The sequence below is a fragment of the Corvus brachyrhynchos genome, unplaced genomic scaffold (assembly GCF_000691975.1).
Source record: "Corvus brachyrhynchos isolate BGI_N302 unplaced genomic scaffold, ASM69197v1 scaffold2266, whole genome shotgun sequence".
NCBI lineage: Eukaryota > Metazoa > Chordata > Aves > Passeriformes > Corvidae > Corvus > Corvus brachyrhynchos.
Window position 1 is genome coordinate 70,059 of NW_008238429.1, and position 18,468 is coordinate 88,526.

Here is an 18,468-nt window from a genome sequence, read left to right on the forward strand (position 1 = left end):
ACAAGTTGCAAATGCAGAATTTCTGAAACATTCAAACACAAAAAATTTCTTTGAAAATTAAGACTCTGCTTTAGACAGAAATGGGATAGTCTTCCAGGAGCTTTAGAGAAAGGACACGTGGCTGTTAATAACAGTTAATGGAGATACATAACACTGTCATTGGATAATGTGGGTTTAGTTTTTTTAGAGGCAACCCCATAAACAACATGCTGTTTTAAGCAGCTTTTAGAAAAGAACAATTGTTGTCATACAGACATACTGAAAGACAGGTAATAGAGATTCAAGTTTTAAGAAACATTTTTATAAAGGAGAGGAGAGAAAGAACTGTTGTAGCAAAATGTTTCAAATTTCATTTGGAAAAAATAAAATGAGAAATTGTTATAAATTTACAAGAAAAACACATTCTGTAATTCCTTCTCAGTTCTAATTAAAGTATTAAGTGATGCCTCTGTTTTTTAGTATAGGAGCTAGTAAAGCAACAAATACTATGTCTTCCCCAGAAATACCAACTTAGAAGCATTAAAAAATGGGCCCCATTTTTGTAGACACATTAACTACCAATGATGGTATGAAAAATATGTTAATATATATGCAAAATAAAATTCAGGACCAAGTAAAACAGTTCTCTTAGGCATTCAAATTTCTGTACTTTTCACTTCTGAGCATGCAGAGAAGACACACACACCATCAACATACAGTACAAGGTTTTCTTCTGTACCCCTTTAAACACTTCTCTACATACAACTGATTATACAAAACTGTATTTGCTAAGTATTATGGAAGTTGAGGAAGCTCAAATGAATCAGTTTTGTGAACTCTAACAACTGGAAGACAGTCTGTGTTTTCTGTGATAATGGCTTTCCTTTACTGATTCATACTATACTGTAGTCTTTCCACCAACTGAACTATGGAAAGCCTCATACAATGTTCCCTTACGTAGCAGGAGGAGAGACCTTCAATCACTCAAAGAGCTGCTTCAAGAAAACTTCAAGGAATTCATATGGATGTAAAGAGAGTTATAGATATTCTGGTATAATGCACTGCTAAACCCGTGGAAATGGAAAGACTACAAGGATTTCAAGAATCTTTACATTTCAAACAATGACAGCTTGAAATTTGAAGGCATTTGTTGAGGTCTGCTTGAAAAGCATCAGAAATTGCAAAATATAAGGTAACTATAAATCCTTATTTCATTCTTTTCAAGTTAGGAATGGATTACGGTGGGCAGTTTTAGGCATCCCACTTTAGCTAAGACTGACAATTCATGGGACAAAAAGGAGTAACAAAGTATTTAGAACCTATAGAGCAGACTTAAAAGATGATGATTTTTTACGTTTCATTTAATATTTTGGTAGATTTTTAAAGAAATTACATCACCCAGTGTTTAAGATCTAAAAAAATGTCAGCAATCAAGTGTTCAATGCACCCAATGGAAACAGAATTACAACAACAACAGCAGCAGCTTGTTCTGAAGTAAACATGCAGCTAAACATGCATTGGGAAGGATGTTTTAAGTAACATGATAATAAAGCTCTGAGTCACTGCATTTTTCAGGTGGAATTCCTTTCAGTAGAGGGAGGAGATGCTTTTTAAGAAAGCTGATTAAAGTTTTCCAGGTGCATTTTGGATGTACTCAATTGTAACTTGGGGCATGATATCAGATCGAAAGCTGGATTTCTGTAAGGCCTTTGATATGGTCTCCCCAACACCCTTGCTACTAAATTGCTGAGATACGGGTTTCGCAGGTGGACTGTTAGGTGGGGTAAGGAACTGGCTGCATGCAAAGAGTTGCAGTCAATGGCTCAGCATCCAAGTGGAAACCAGGTCCCACAAAAGTCCATACTGGGACCGGTACTATTTAGTGCCTTAACTGCTGACAGAGACAGCTGGATGGAGTGCACCCTCAGCACACCTGCAGGTGACACCAAGCTGAGCAGCTGATTTTGCTGGAGAGATGTGATGCCATCCAGAAGGACCTGGACAAGCCTGAGGAATGCAGCCATGCGGCCTTGTGCAGAGCAAGGTTTAATAAGGCCAAGTGCAAGACCCTACACCTGGGCTGGGGCAATCCCCAGTATCAGCACAGATTGTGGGCTGAATGGATTGAAAACAGGCTACAGAGGATGACTTTGGGATTCTGGTAAAGTAAAAATTGGACAGGAGCTGGCAGTGTGTGCCTGCAGGCCAGAAGGCCAACCTTATCCTGGGCTGCACCAAAAGAGGCGTGGGCAGCAGGTTGAGGGAGACAATTCTCACCCTCTTCTCTGCTTTTGTGAGACCCCACTCAGAGCACTGTTTCCAGTTCTGGGGTTCCCCTGTACAAGACAGACGTGAATCTGTTGGAGTGAGCCCAGAAGAAAACATAAAAATCATCAGAGGGCTGGAACATGTCTCCAGTGAAGAAAGGCTGAGAGAGCTGTGGTTGTTCAGCCTGGAGAAGAAAGGCTCCAGGGAGGCCTTACCACACCCTTTCAAGAGGGCTGCTTCTCTCTGCGTTGCCCAGAGAAGCTGCCAGTTGGCCCATCATTGGACATGTTCAAGGTCAAGTTGGATGGGGCTCTGAGCAACCTGACATGGTGAAGGATATCCCTGCTCACGGCAGAAGTGATGGACCAGATGATCTTTACGACTTCCTTCCAACCCAAACCATGCCATGATTCTAAACAATGTCTTGAAGTCCATTAAAGACCTGCATCTCTGAGATTGTGGACCAAAAAAAGAGAAAGATGATGTTCTAGGACTGTAGGAATCTGGTTTATTGGTGATTATTCCCCCACCAGGATTCTTATGAAGAGCTTCTATCTTTGAATGACAGGAAGCAAAAGGAATCTATTTCTCAGAAATCAAGACAGCCTACTGTCATAGTGCACCAGACCCTAAAGGAAACACCAGAGAATCCATTGTTTTATAGTACAATTCCAATAGAGTTGTGGTATTGCTGCTACCAGTCTACATGACCAGACACTCAAAACCAATGTAATTGTCTGGGGGTTTTTTTTATATGTGGCATATATACAGGCCCCTTGCTGTTACAGCAAAAGCTATCAAAAATACTCCCCCCCTCCACCAAAGTACCACCTGCAGATTGTCAGTATTTTGTACCTGGGAAAGCTACCATTTCAACTATATCTTATTTTGTACAAACTAATTCTAGAATGATTCTTAAATATATTAAGAATATTAAAATAGGTAAGGTAATCATACAACCTTCTGTTTCCTGTCTTTCCAAGTTTTCTGTGGGTAGGAATGAAGTCTCATTCTGGTCTTCCTGATCTATTATTTTTTCCTGTGAGGTTGATTCATCCTGTTTAAACAGGATGGAGAGGAGAAAGATAAATTTTAATACAGTTTATAAATACATATTAGTCTTTGATCATTTGGTTAACTTTAAAAAAAAAAAAAAAAAAAAAAAAAAAAAAAAAAAAAAAAAAAAAAAAAAATCAATTGGCAACTTCTAAATTACTCAAATTGACTTCTACTTCTTTCCAGGCTTCTATAGTCATAACATGCCTGCCCATCAGCTGAGAGAACTAATTAAAGCCTTTCTCAGGCAATGCATGATAAAAAAAAGGAATTATAGACATTTATTTTGACTTCAGTTCCTAAATATAGTGGAAAAATTAATGAGAATCATTTGAAAATATCATACGTGCTGCTTCGGTTCAGAGAGTTGCACTTGTGACTGGGATTTCAGCTCATCCTGATAGCAGACAAATTCTTCAGATTTCTGTACAAGTTCATCTGACAGAAGGGAAAAAGCGGAGTTAAGATGTGTTCTTGTCTTTTTTGCCAAACTACACCCATTTTACACACGTGCACAATAGTTTATGAAATCCCTTATCTCTTAGTCCCTGCGTCAGCTTTGGGCCATAAAGAAGCTGGAAGAAAATCAATTTGAAATAAGAGCTTGAGGCAAGATCAATGTCATTATTTCTAACACGGGTCTATGGGGAAAATAGTAGTTTGCTTTTCTTGGTTGTTTTATTTATAATTTCAGTAGAAATTCAGACTGTGAAGAACATGGCACATCTAAAAAGGACTTACATAAGTTGATGGAAAAAACCAACAAATCAATAAAATCAATTAAGAAATACATCCAGCTCAAGAAATCCGTAAGCCTCAAAAGACTAGAGGCTGGGACAGTACACAAGCAAAGCACCACATAAGCTGCCCCACACTTCTGATCCTCTTGCAGCTGCCAAAGACAGAAGGGTAGGATCGAATTGGACCCCCTTAGCTTGAGGCAGCACCACCCCTCCTATGCTCTTGTTCAATTAGGAATTGTTATACCAGCCATTCCTATGAGCCGTTACAAAAACAAAGCCGAAGAGAAGGCGACCAGTGATACTCAGGCTCCTGAGAACCTGCTCCACCTAAGCGCCACGCTTGCTCACCCAGTGCTCCATGTGTTGTAGCTCCATGTTCCACAGATCGCACCAAGAGCTGGCCAATGTCCTTTTTCGGCTGGTCCTTCTCAGCTCTAAGGGCCACACGGTCACATTGCAGCTCTTGCTCAGACACCATAAGGCAACTGCTCAGATGGTTTTTGTCTTCCACCTCCAGCCTGTGTTCCTGTTCCAGGTCTTTATACTTCACCTCTAGTTCAGCTTGTGCTCTTCTTGCCTCCTCCAGCTGTTCTGAGAGACGCTGCACCTCCTCTTGCAAGCGATGGGAAGACAGCTTCCTCTCAGCTAGTTCCAGCTCCATCTTCTCCCTGAGATCCTGAGACCTTTGCCGCTCCGCATCTAGCGCATCCCTCATGGAGCTTAGATCCACTTCCATCTTCTGGCACTGATCTAGGAGTGTCTGTAAAGTGATACAGAAATTAATTTCTCTCTCAGCTAGTTAAATACCTTGAAAAAGCAAAGCACCTGAACTATATTTTAAGGTTTTCATTCAATCCTTTTAAAATACCTGAGTAGCAGAAGGGAGGAAACAAACATGTCAGAAATTTCAATTTATTAGAAAGAAACTGCCCCACTATTTGGAGATTGCAAGAAAGCAATGCTGGGAGAAACAACTCATCATTGTGGTAAAGAAAAGGTAAGTCTTGATTTAGAGGAGGGGAATTTAGAGGAAAGAACCAATAGAACAGTGGCCAGGAATTCTCTTTTAGAAGAAAGCAAACATTCCAAAAAGGGGAGGAAGGGCTACAACAAATGAGGGAGAACTCAACAATTACAGAGTAGAATTAAAAAAGAACAGAACCAAAGTGTGTATGTGAAACGGGAATGCTGAAATATGAATCTGGTGGTAACAGAGGGCTCCACACAGTACCCACTACTTTAAGGAAGATCTCAGAAGGCTGGTCGACACTGACCAGAGATTAAAGGCGACCATGAGACAGAAACAGACCTTACACTTGCCCAAGCTCCTGTTGTCAAACTTCCTCCTCTTGGAGCTGTGGATGGTCAGCATAGCTAATTTCAGAAGGAGTATGATGAGGAGCTCCTTTTACTTTATGGGTAGAAAGAGAAGCTTCAGCTACATGGCCTCAAGTTTGTACCTATACCAGGTTGCCTTCAGACCACAGAATGTATGAGGGAAGTCAAAGACACTGAGGAGGAGTCAAGGAATCCCAACAACCATGTCATGAAGATATCCACGCCACCACCCCATGCCACACCCTGCTGAGCAATGCAGTCTCAGTAGTGAGCACAAGTCAGCTCACTGAGGCTCTTTACCTCTTCCTGGTAGTAAGAGGACCCACCATTGTGCCTGGCTGGGACACAGAGGAAAAGAAAATATGTGGGGCACAAGTGTGTAAAAATTATCAAAGTGAGGTTCAGAATTAGACTAGCTGGAGATCATGCAGCCTACAAATATGAGACTGATTCAGTGTAAGTCTCTTCTAAAGGGATGGAGAATTTTCAGAAGTTCAGATATTGGAAAAACTCACCCTCTATATCTGCAAACCAACCTTTTAAGAGGTAGTGTACTTAATTCTGTCTCAAGAAGCACATGCATATACAGTCATGTATGCACAGACTGGATCTTGTCCTCTTCACACTTCGAACTGATGAAGTGGGAGACAATCCCACTCCACGAATTGTGTCAATCACCATATAAGCAAGTTCTCAGCAAGACATACCAAATATCTGTTTCTGCTCTGATCTGGCCTGGACACTGCAGTCCAGAAACACTGAGGCTTCAGCAGCACCATGTTAGGCACTTCTGCTTTTGGCAAAGGCTTGTGTATTTGGCTTTGAAAGTACAGTCAGCAGGATGGATATGGATAGATGTAGATCCTGTCCACTTGCCCAGGACCTGGATCACTAGAGCTGGCAGCTGCAGCACCCCATTGTCTGGCTGTACCTGCTGTAAGCTGTGCACACAGAGCTGCAGCTCTAACACCTGACCTGAGGGAGGCCCCAGCTGATTTCATGACAGAAATCTGATGCCAAAATAAACCTAATCTGGTAACTTCCGAGCTACTGACAAAGGCCCCACCCACCACACACACACACACACACACAGAGTAAAGCAATAAAAAGCATGACCAGGTACCTGGTTTTGTTTTTCAGCAGTGTGTAACTCCTGCTGCAGCAATTCTACCTCCCGAGTTCGTCCTAACAGAGCTGCTTCCTGCTCCTCGAGCTTTCTCTGGAGTGCACACAGGTTCTGTGAGAGAGACAAGGCTGTTCCATAATTGGGGAGGCTAATGCAAGTTTAGATTCCCAGGTTTCATTGATATAGCTCGTTTTTGTAACACGGTTACTTTAATAGCCTGAATTACTTCATTTTTGTTGACACCAATTCTGAAGCCCTGGTGCAGTAGGATGAGCTCACACTGCTTCATGAACAGGGAACTGGAGCACAATAATTTAATACTTTTTTCAACTGTTGTTCTCTTCAACTGATAGCAAACCAGCAGATTTAAGCTAGGACTCAAAGTCCCAACTAGCATTCCAAAAAACTCCAAACAACCACAGCCTCTTCCTTCTTATCCCTTCTGAGTTACTTTAATGAGAACTGTTCTTTCAGGGTGTCTTCTGGTAAAATTCCTTTTCCTTCCTCCTCCCATGATATGATTATTATATCAAATATACCTGTTGCATCTCTACTTCCAGATCTGACTTGACAACCATCTTGAGTAATTCAGCTTGATGCTGCTTCACATGCTCTTCCAAGAGAGCTTCCTTCTCCTGAATCACTTCCTGCAGGGAACTCAGCTGAAAACATATGCCACAAAATAAAAACAAACCAACAAGGTTATGGACCTGACAGACACAGGCTTGCTTTCAACATGCATCAGCATATTGTGTGTGTGATGGAGTGTTCAGCTTGACAACCCTACACATCACCTTGGTCAAATGGTATTTTTACCTAGTGTCTTTATACTACCAATATTTGTATAATAACAGATAGTATTTCAGATCTCAGAAAGCGAAAAGTATAGAATTTCATCTACAAAGATGAAGAATTAGTATATAACTAACAGTTCATAAAACTTCTGGGGTTTTAATTGTATGGGATGCAGCCCAATTCACAGTTCAAAAGCTAAACCTGCAATTCAGAGTATTAACAAAAATCTTGCCATAAATAACTACAATGTAACATTAAAGCTGTGACCTTCTGTGATAAGCAGCTGCCCTGCACACCTACAGCAGAACACAGACAGGCGATGGCAGGCCTGGCAGCTGGAAGAACACTCTACCCCAGCTATTGCAAAACCCATCACAGAACAGCAAGGGCAGACAGGGAAGAACCCAAATTCTGTCTCAGAGGAAGGTACACACCCTATCCAGACCCTTCCAGACACTGTTTCCCCCCTCCCCAGAGAGCCATCAGTCCCACTGTCCAAGGGTGAAATCCATCCTTCACCTGCAGAGCACCTTTTGCACCAAGGGTGGCTCTGGCCTGGGGGTAGAGGAAGGGGGGCAGGTGAAGATCAGGTGGGGATTGTGATGTTTAGAGGAGGAACCAAAGGCAGTGAAATTGACGGACCTGGGTGATTTGAGGAGGAACAAAACTGAAAAAACTGAGGTAAGGGAGTTGAAGACCAGCTGTGTAAGTACTGTTCTATTCTATCATACTAGTCTAAGCAGTGAGGTGGGAAACACAAACTGATGAACAGAAAAAAAATTCTGTACCTGTGCTGCATACTTGATTTCAGCATCTTTCAGATTCACTTTGGCTACAGCCAGCTGTTTCTTCAGGTCCTGAACAGTCTCCTCTTGCTCCCTGAGCTGCTCTTTCAGTACTTCCACTTCCTCTCTGTGCCCTTCACTTGAATTTTCGTTTTTCTGACATTTCAAGAGGAAACAAGTGGGAAAAAGAGAAATAGGGGAAGGTAAACTTATCAGTATTACTGGTTAATAAGTTAAATAAATTAATTAATTTTTAAAAAGATACTAGAATGCTACTGCACTCGACTCCTAATCAGATGCTGATTTTTGCTACATTGCTTCATTTCTTAACTTCACATTTCTTTTGTTTCTTTAAATGAAGTTGTCCTATATTAAGTAACTATTTTCTCTATTTTTGTGTAGATATGCACAAGACACCTTTAATTGGGAAGTGTCAAAGCACTTGGAACAGCTAACAGTCCATGACTGCTCACTATATAAACTAAGGCAAATTAGATTATTAAATACATTATAATACATAATTTATTATATGACTACCCTGATTTGTGAGGCTTTTTAACATCACATCTTTCTCTAATACCCGAAATAAAAACATTTTAAAATTAGCTATAGAAGAGTATTCTCCATGTGACAAAGGGGTAGACATTCTAGACTATAGAAAATGCCCATGGAAATCTCTTTAGACTACAGGATTAATAGCAATGAACTTATTAGATATCAGCAAAGAGAACAGGCAAACAATTACCAGTTCTACTCCACTCTGAAGCACTTTAATCCTCTGCTTATGACCATGAAATGTAAACAACATTTCACATAAAATGTGCTTAGGCTGTGTCTACTCAGACAACCCAGCACACTACACCTGCACTCTTCTCTCTGTCTCTCAACCACCTGGGTGAAGGCAGGCCCCTGAACCCACAGCTGTGCTTCACACCTGGGTCAGGGCAGGTCCCTCACACCACCCATCACTGAGCAGACAAACCCATTCCACATTCTCATCTCAGCACTTCCAGCTACTGTGAGCACTCAGTGATGGGTATTTTGTACTGAATATATAGAAAATGCATCTCTTTTATTTGTGACAGGTATTTGGTCAAATACCACCAATAACAGGAATTCTACAGAGTATTTATGTCCTTAAGCCCATCCTGAAAAAATGATGGAGGCTTTTAGAAGTACTTATGAATCAGTGTAATAAGAATAAGATGCTACTGTTCCTCAAAAGATGTTTCACCTACAGAGAAGGTCTTTGGCAGGAAGTAGAACAGACAAGGAAGCTTCAACTGTGCTTAAGTTTAGAAATAGAACAGGACAGAAAAATAAAGATCAGAAATGCAGGAAGCTCTAAGAAGCCAGGGATATACATAACTTATAAGACTGGGGCAGAGGAGTTGCTGGGGGGAAGACGGGTGGACTAGTTTGCTTACTTGTAATTAGCTCTCAGGATTGACATTTACAGTCGGATTTGGAAAAGCCTCTTACACTGGCCATTACACAGAGTGCCACAATTAAGAACAGTAGCACAGCCATAAAGTTCCCAGAGCTCAAGCTCTTAAATATTATGTTTTTACAGAATATATAAACTCTTATATCTGAACATAATTTATCTTTACCCACTCTAAAAGTTTGAGAGGAGCCTCAATTGTTCTGTATACAAATACTATCTGATAGAAAGAGATAAGCTGATATTTCCATTCTTCTCAAAATAAAGCCCTCTGCTAAAAGCCCAGGAAGCAACAGTACTAATTAGATATTCAAAATACAGCCTTCCCATAGGACCCACATCATAGAGAGGAAAAAAATCCAGCCCTTTGCTAATGTTCAATACTTCAGCACAACATGCAACCCTAACCTAGAATTTTCACCTTCAAATGGCAGTGTAACTGTCTAGGAGATACCCCCATTACTCAAGACAGCATCTACTTGGAGAAATAAGTGTAAATAAAGTACTTTGTAGCTTCTCAGTAGGTCTAACCTTGCAAGAAAGAAGCTAGTGGTTTCTGGGTCAAATACGTAGCATTGCAGATAACTGCCCTACCATAATTTCACTCAAACTATGTTCTAACCCAAACCAAATAAGGCAGTGGTCCATACCATGTCCACTGGAGACTGTCTCAAGCCCTCATTCCTCTAATTAGAAGGCCATTTTTCTTAATGACTAATTTACATTCATCCATTCACCTGCATTATCCTTTAACAGTTCTCCCACCTTCTTGGTGCTCACCTTCCTCATACAACTGTAGAAAAAAAAAGACATTTCCTCTCTGACTTTGCTTGACTAAATAACCAAGCTATTTGAGTGTCTCCCAAGCGCAGCTGCTAACACGATGGGACAACAGAAAGTCTCTTGCTGGCTCTCAGAATTTCTCTTTCCCGATTCCAAGTGAGCAGAACATGACAACACTCCACACAAGGCCTTGCCACTCTCAGTGGAATAGCTAGAACGGTATGCAAAAAAGATAAGGCCTCTTTTTCAAATCGATGTTGCACCAATTAACTGATGATAAGCTTTCTCTCATTTTGCCTTCTTCAACTGGTAAATTTGAATTTTGAAGCAAGAACACTCACCAGTCTTCAACAGCAAGTCTACACAAACTCATGTAACAGCACATGACTGTTACACACACATGCTGCACATAGGTAAGCTAAAAAGAGCCTCAGCACCAGCACAGCCATGTCAATTGACACAGCTGAACAGCCTCCATGGTCTCCACTGGCCTCTGCAGCCAGGGAATATTGTCCATGACCTTGCAGTATACAGTGTCATGACACCAGAAATGCTCGATCATACACTTGTTAAATTTTATTTTATTTTTCTATTAGCTCAATCCTTGAGATCATCCAATTCTTCATGTATGAAACCAGATGGTGCTTTGCATTGAGAAGGATTTTCAAGTTGGTATTGGGAATTACAGAAGCACATTTCTATGATTTTATGATGCTCCTAATCAAAGATAGTCAGCACAAGTCACAGAACCAATCTTCGCTTTGTTAGTAGTCACCTCTCATCTGACAGCTCTCACATGCACCTTTTATTGTTTCCTATAATATTTTAATATTTTTTTCAATGTCTGAAATAACCTTTATGTTCTCTGGTTTAATGAACATCATCTGATGTCTGGAAACCATTTTGGACTTATATCCCATCTCCCTTGTGTAATATTACCAACTTTTTAAAGAAAACATTGTTCTGCTGATCACATAGTTAAGTTTTCAAAAATTACCAGCTCCAATGGGAGCTTCTGGTCAGTAGCTAACAGCCTCTTTAATGTCTTCATAGAGGATACTTTCCCCTCAGTTTTTACGTAGTGTTACACAATTATGGTTTGTCAACCATAAAACTTTATGATGGCTCAGGAAGCTACATGACTGGAAGAAATATATATATTTTTTTTATATATATTTAAGTTGCTGCCTTCCAGTTTCAATGACCTCCTTACCTCTTCATTCTTGTACTCCAGCCAACTTTTGCTGCACTGACCCGACAGGTAACATTTTGAAACTCTAAGCTCAGACAGACACACAGTTTCTACAGGAAAGACCTTGGCTACAATGGATTACCAAAGTTATGCAAAGGGAAACTAGCCGCTGCCCTTGAAGAGATCAAGTTGAGCAGTCCAAGGGTATCTGCAGTACAAGGAGCTAGACAGACAGGCTTCCTACAGCACAGGCATAGACATCCTTACTGGAACTGTGAACATCCTGCTAATAAGACAAATAGGCCCTGCTGGCTCACTGTGACCTGAAACATCAGGCAGTACCAGGTTATCAATAGAAGCCACATCTTTTAAGCAGCCCCATTCTCCCAACCTTGGGATACTCCAGCTCTTCTGCTAAGGCCTGTGTAGGCAGTGGTGATCCTCTCTCTGTCAGCTCCTCGATGCGTTTGTTCAGAGAGGCCAGTTTGGCTTTGGCTTGAAGTTTAAGCTTCATCAGCTTCGCATCTGCAGCCTCTCGCTCTTTCTGAAAGAGAAGGACACAAACTGACTGCACCTCAGGCTCCAGTGCTGTCACCCAAGAAGCATCACTTTGAAAAGCTACACAACTTGTCAGTCTGCCATACTCTGTTTAACCCTGCCTCCCCAGTAACAGCACTATTAAAAACACATCTGCAAAACAAATTTGTTCTGAAACACTGCACATACCAAAATTGTAGCTTCTACCCCAGCACTTCCTTTCAAGGGACAGAGCACTCAGGGACTTCACCCAGCAGTGAATACAAACTCAGTTTGACTTCCTCTGCTATATGCAGTCCCTCAGAACTATCTCAAGTAACCGCACTACCACCATACCACAGGGTAGGCAACACAAACCTTCGGGAATGTGCCATAAAACCACTGGACTAGCGGATGAGTGCAGCACAGGCTACTCTGTATCAAACACCCTGAAGCAGGGAAAGAACAACCTCACACAAGGTGTCAGTATTTATTAAGAGCCCCTGGGAATCTGCATGGACCTCAAAGAGCTCTGAGACAAAATGCTGGGTAACTTGGATGTTAACTTATTTACTCTAGACTAAATTAACCCAATCAAACTAACAGAAGATATCCTGCATCTCTTGGATTAGGGTCCATTCTTCAAATTCCAATAATTCCCTGGAACTGATGCCATTCATCAAGCAGGTATCTCATGTTCAAAAAAAACCAGAGACTGGCTTGCACAGAAAACTGCAGCAGCATTTTATTCTCAGCCCCCAGAGAAAGAAATGGTACCTTGAGTACAGTTTCTTTTTCCTGGAGCAGAGCATCCTTTTCTCGAATCAAATCCTTCAGCTGAACAACTAGCTTTTCTGTTTGGGCTAGGCGCTCCAACAGCTCCTCAGGTGCCTCCTCCATGCTCTCTGCTTCTGACTCCAAAGCTTGTACCTGAAACAACAAAATTAGTGCTCTGAAGGAAAAAACTATGAACAGCTGGCAGCGGAGCATCCGCACGATATCTCCAGCTCCACTCCTAAATGCTGCGTTCTGCCCCCTGCAGGCATTTCATGGAGCCTGCAGGAATACACAGATGAAACCAGGAGGAAAGCTCAGAGAACTCACGAGCCAATACACAAAAACAAAGAGTACCTTGCTGACCACCACATGAACAAATCTAAAACGAGAGGCATCCTCACACACTATCCACTGTCTCAATACCAAAGGGCAGCACAGAGATGAAGCCTCCCACTGTCACCCAACCACACAGAGCTTCCCTTTCTGCTACACACAATCACTAGTACCCTTAAGAGTCTTTCTTCACCCTAATTCCAGTTTGTTTCCTAGGATCACCTTGAGATGTGGAAACTGAAGAGATTATGGTCTGCCCAACAGAAATGCTGACTTAAGAGGTGAGGAGTAGGAGAAAAGCAGAGTGGAATGACAGTTCAGTCTAGTGCTCAGCAAGGAAGAAGCAGGAGACAGTTCTCACTGCAGTATAATGAACCACACCCCCCAAACTAATTGTCAGTAAGGTTTGAAAGTCTTTAGATAACACTGTACTTACAGCAATAGATGGTTCAGTAACTGCATCTCCATCCTCCCCAGACAGTTCTTGTAAAACAGTACTTGCTAAACCTGACAAACGGCTCAGCATCTTGAGCCTAAAACAAAACCAAGAGTCAAAATACAGTTCCAGAGTCAAAACTGCTATGAAGAATAAGCTCCATCATGCTGATCTGTAATGTTACAACAGTTGGTGACCAGGCTTGCAGGGAATTTGTCTCCTTTGCCAAGAGAGACAAGTCAAAGTAAAACCTCAGGAAAAAAAAAAAGGTCATGTTAACAGGAGCAGCCGGACCCTCTGAACATTAAAGCAGAGGATGTGCTGGTGTCAAGACAGACAAAGATTCCTTCACTGCTCTACATGTAAATACATTTTTATACCAGATGCCAAGTCATCCTCATAGTTCACTCTTGATCTTTCTTAACAATGACATTACAGAACCATGATCTGTTCAGTTCACTGAAAAGAAAGGTGATTGTTAAATGAAGTAATTTCTCTACAGGCCAAACATGGCCTGTAACAAAATCAGCCTTCTGCTAATAAGTAGTGGAAATAATGGACCGAGCCTTGAAGTTTGCTAAAAGATGCAAGTGTGTCGCATTAGAGAGATGATGAGATCTCCACATGTCACATACGGGACGGGACAGGACCTTGACATAGGGGAATAATCTGGAGAGGACATATATTCTCTGGCTGCTGCTTAGCATACCTTTTTTCCTTTCCTTGAAATTCAGGAGCCAAACTAATCCAGCAAGTGGAAGTGAAGAGCCGAAAAACACGCAACAGTACCAGCAAGCAACATATAACTTGTCATTTCGGGGAGAGCAGCAAATTAAATTCTCTGTTATTAACTAAGACAATGGGATGCACTCCATATCAGTAAATTCATCAAATTTGAATGAGCCTTTGATAAGCCAAAGTATAGAGTTGCCAACCAGAAGGATATCAACAGGCTGGAGAAATAGATGGATAGAAACATCGTGAAGCTCACGAAAGGCAGAAGCCTATGCCTGGGATGGGAAAAGCATGAGTGGTACAGGCTAAGGAGCAACTGGCTGTACAACTGTGATGCCGAAGACAAGCTTGAAGTGTACGGTGGCCAAGCTTGGCACAAGCCACCAGTGCACTCACAGCAAAGGTCAGGTGTATACTGAGCTGTATTGGTAGGACTGCAGGCAGCAATTATTCCTTCCTCTCTATTCACACCTATAAGACTTCATTTGAAGTAGAGTGGCCACTTCCAAAATACTGAATCAAGTACAGCAGACAGCCCCCAGGATGACTGGGGTTTGGGCTACAAGGCATATAGAGAGTATAAGAATGCTGGGCTTGTTCAGCCCTGAGAACAGCAGGTGAAGAGTGGGATACAATTGCTGTCCTCCCTACAACCACCTATAAGGGAGCTAAAGACAGAGCCACACTCCTCTTATGAGGTCCACATCAGATGGACATGAGGCAGAGGACACAAGTCGTAGCACAAGCAATTTCAATCAGGGAAAAAAATGCACAGGGAAGATGTTAAAATACTGTATTAGGCTCATAGCAACCTGATCTGATTTTTGATGTTAGACAAGCTAAGAGCAAAGTATTTGACCAACTGAACTCCCAAAATCCCTTAAGAACCACAGAATCATCATTCTAGTATTCTATAAAAAGAGGTCACATGTGACATTTGACAACTCTGAACAGAAAGGCCCCGGAACGGTCCATGCCTGTAAGTGGCAAAACCATTTGAACAATTACAGAAGCTCCAGTAGTGCAAGCTGAAACTAGGCAAACTCTCATTAGCTATAAGATCAAGTTCACATTATTAAAATTATCTCCATCAAATGGAATCTTTTAATATGACAAGATGTCTCTGCCTCACTAAAAGTAGGCTTCTGAAGCTGGCTACACAGATTCCTGACCTCCTTTGTCTTACTAAGGAAATCTTTGGTCTTAGATTGCCACTTAAATGTGTGAAAATATTGACACTGGAGCGGAGCAGTGCACTATTTTTCTGCAGCAGCCACCTGATTTTGCAGAAGTAGAAAACATGACAATACACATCAGAGCCTCAATAGCAGAAAAGAGCATGTGTACACTCACCTGTTTTGTGCTCGAAGGAGCTCATGGGTTCTGCTGACTCAGTAGTAAGGCTTCCAAGGTAGAGCACTCACAAACGGGTCTTTCATGCCACTCCTTTTTATCTCTTGAGTACTGACAAGTTGCATGAACCAAGACTTTTGATGGAGAGAGAAGTGAAAAAGAACAAAAAGGGAAGAGGAAAATAAATTATTCAATAGTAAAGAAATAAGCCCATCCTTCATCGTACACGGTACACTCCAGGATTGTTCGTGAGTCACTTGCAATAAGTAGAAAAAGTGAAAAGTCTGCTCTGTTTGGGAACATGGATTTGCAGACATGCCCTGGTTTCTCACACTGCATAGCACAAGCTCAGTCTCTTCAGTCGATGGAATAAAACGCTCGAGCAGCAGTCGGTGTAGCAAAAAGACACGCAGCAAGAAGCCAGGCCTCAGACAGGCTCCTGCAAAGAACTCAAGGGGATGCAACTCCTCCAGAAACACAGTCAGAATGCCAGGATTTTTCACGTTCTGCAACAACACAACAGTCAATGAAACAAGTCCTGGTGCTTTGCTCACTTCTCAGCTGGTCCTGGGGGAGACTGAGGCATGGAATTCCAGAACAGTACAGCTTTACAGTTCCTGCTAGGGAGATTTCCTAGTTGACGACATCAACTGCTTACCAAGGCGGTAATATGAGATACTCATTTAGAGACCTGGAATGTCTGGAATCCATTATAAGAATAATAAAGTATTTATGGTTTTGTAAACCATCACTCCCACGATGCCCCAATGAGGAACCGAACCGGCTGTCTTGGCAGCGGTGCATTTTAGAAAACAGCCATCCAAATGCAAGAATGCCTCTTTCTAACTGTCTCCAATACTTGAAGAAGATGGATCTGATCTTCCAGCTGAGCATTAGGCCACAGCTTCTAAAGTCACAAATGCACAATATGTGGCTGGGACCAAGAGAACCAATAGATGAATTATTAGAAGAGGTATTAGAAATGTGAAAAATATTCAGAACTTAAGCACCTGCATGGGCCTCAGAACATATCTGCATGCTACAGGTATTAACAGTTTCAAGCATGCATACCTGGATTGAGAAAATATTCTTTGGCCTTTGCCCAGGTTGGCCACATTAACCTGATACTGCACGCAAGCTAATAAGCCTTGCTGGGTTTGGCTCACAGTTGGCCTTCCCAACATGCAAATAGAGGAACCATCTGCAGCTATTTGCACTGATGAGGACTTCAACAACCTGAACTCAAGTCTAAGAGATTCATGTCTTTTGAATTCACTTTTAATTTATATTCTCAGGTCAGCTGAATATGGCAAGGCATGTGAATGGGGAACAAAAAGTGATTCTACAACTCTATAAACAGAACAGGTTTGCTGTCTATGTAGAGGAAAGAGGGAAAAATGGGCCTAGGTGGGCCACTGCTCTGGACAGCATCCCTCAGAACACATCCCTGTAAAGCAGCACCGCAGAGAGAGGCTCGGAATTGCAGCAGACAACTGACCTAAGTCATCAATGCACCCTCATGACAAAGGCCAGCAGCATCCTGGGCTACATTAGGAGCACTGTCAGGAGGAAGGTGATCCTTCCTCTCTACTGCGTGCTAGCGAGGCCATGTCTGGAGTAATGCGTTCAGTTCTGGGCTCCCCAGAATAACAGGTAGGAACTTGTTGGAGAAAATTCAGTGAAGGACAACAAATAAAAGGCTCAAGGAGAATCTTATCACAGAACCACAGACTGGCTGAAGTTAGGGGGTCATCTGGTCTAAGCTCCCTGCTCAAACAGGCCATCCAGAGCCAGGAGCCCAGGATCACTGTGCAGGCAGCTTCTGAATATCTCCAAGGATAGAGGCTTCACAACCTCCCTGGACAACCTGTGCCATTGCTCAGTAACCCACACAGTGAAAAAGCATTTCCTGATGATCGAGGTAATCTCCTCTGTCTCAGTTCATGCTCACAGCCACTCATCCTGTCACCAGACACCACTGTAAAGAGCCTGGCTCTGCTTTCTTTGAACTCTCCCTGAGAACAAACCCAGGAACAAGCATAACACAGCTTTAAATGCTGACCCAAAGCCAACAGTCTGCACAGAGGGTGGTGGCTGTCCTGTTCGTTAGCTTCAAGGACTTGTGGCAGGAATATCCTGGTGTTACACAATGCCAGCCAGTTACTTTCCCCACAAACAGAAAAGGACAGTTATTCTGTGTTTCACTGCCTCACCCCAATAAAGCAAACACTGCAGCTCTCAGAGGCAAGACTGCTGCTCTCCCAGACTCACACTGGCATATGGATTCCCATCTCTGTAATGAGCAGCAGAACACAAGGACTCTCGCTGTGCTCAGGCTGTGAGGCAGGATCCTCTACATTCTAGCTGTAGTGGAAAATAATTTTGATCAGCATTCCTATGACTAATGAACTTTTGCTGGGGAGACTTTACTTTGATCACTGGGACTACCAACAGTGATGTGGAGGAGGCGCCTTTCCTCTGAAATACACATCCCTGACTCAAACAGCCTAAGCCTGCTGCTAGTCTGCAGAGTCTGCAGTGAGCAGGGTGTAAATCCAGGCATTTCTATCCCTAGGTATCAGTCATAGCAAAGAAAGAACTGATAGTGTTTTTCCCTAATTTATTCTATTATAAGTTTATTGTACATAAACGAAGTTAATTCCTTGCATTTCCCTTCGTTTAAAACCAAACACGCATTAAAGGCACTGCTGCTGTACACAAGCCCTGGGCCAAACTTTGCATGCTGTGCAGAGGGGTTCCAAGAGAAACAAGGAGCGACAGGGAGCACTGGAGCGCCGTGCTGGGTTCC

The 18,468-nt window shown here is 42.2% G+C and overlaps 1 protein-coding gene across 1 annotated transcript in view; it reads right to left on the bottom strand.

Annotated features, from left to right (window-relative positions):
- The window catches only part of GOLGB1 (golgin B1), a 37,762-nt gene extending 21,942 nt beyond the window's left edge, over positions 1-15,820 (bottom strand). The window contains exons 1-11 of the mRNA XM_017736431.1: positions 15,660-15,820; positions 13,572-13,668; positions 12,803-12,955; positions 11,901-12,053; positions 8,094-8,246; positions 7,050-7,172; positions 6,508-6,621; positions 4,395-4,806; positions 3,650-3,741; positions 3,208-3,304; positions 3-22 (exon numbers count right to left, since the gene is read on the bottom strand). Of these exons, the coding sequence (XP_017591920.1) occupies positions 3-22; positions 3,208-3,304; positions 3,650-3,741; positions 4,395-4,806; positions 6,508-6,621; positions 7,050-7,172; positions 8,094-8,246; positions 11,901-12,053; positions 12,803-12,955; positions 13,572-13,661 (1,407 nt within the window). The 5' untranslated portion in view covers positions 13,662-13,668; positions 15,660-15,820. The remainder of the gene's footprint in view (positions 1-2; positions 23-3,207; positions 3,305-3,649; positions 3,742-4,394; positions 4,807-6,507; positions 6,622-7,049; positions 7,173-8,093; positions 8,247-11,900; positions 12,054-12,802; positions 12,956-13,571; positions 13,669-15,659) is intronic.
- Positions 15,821-18,468: the final 2,648 nt, after the last annotated feature.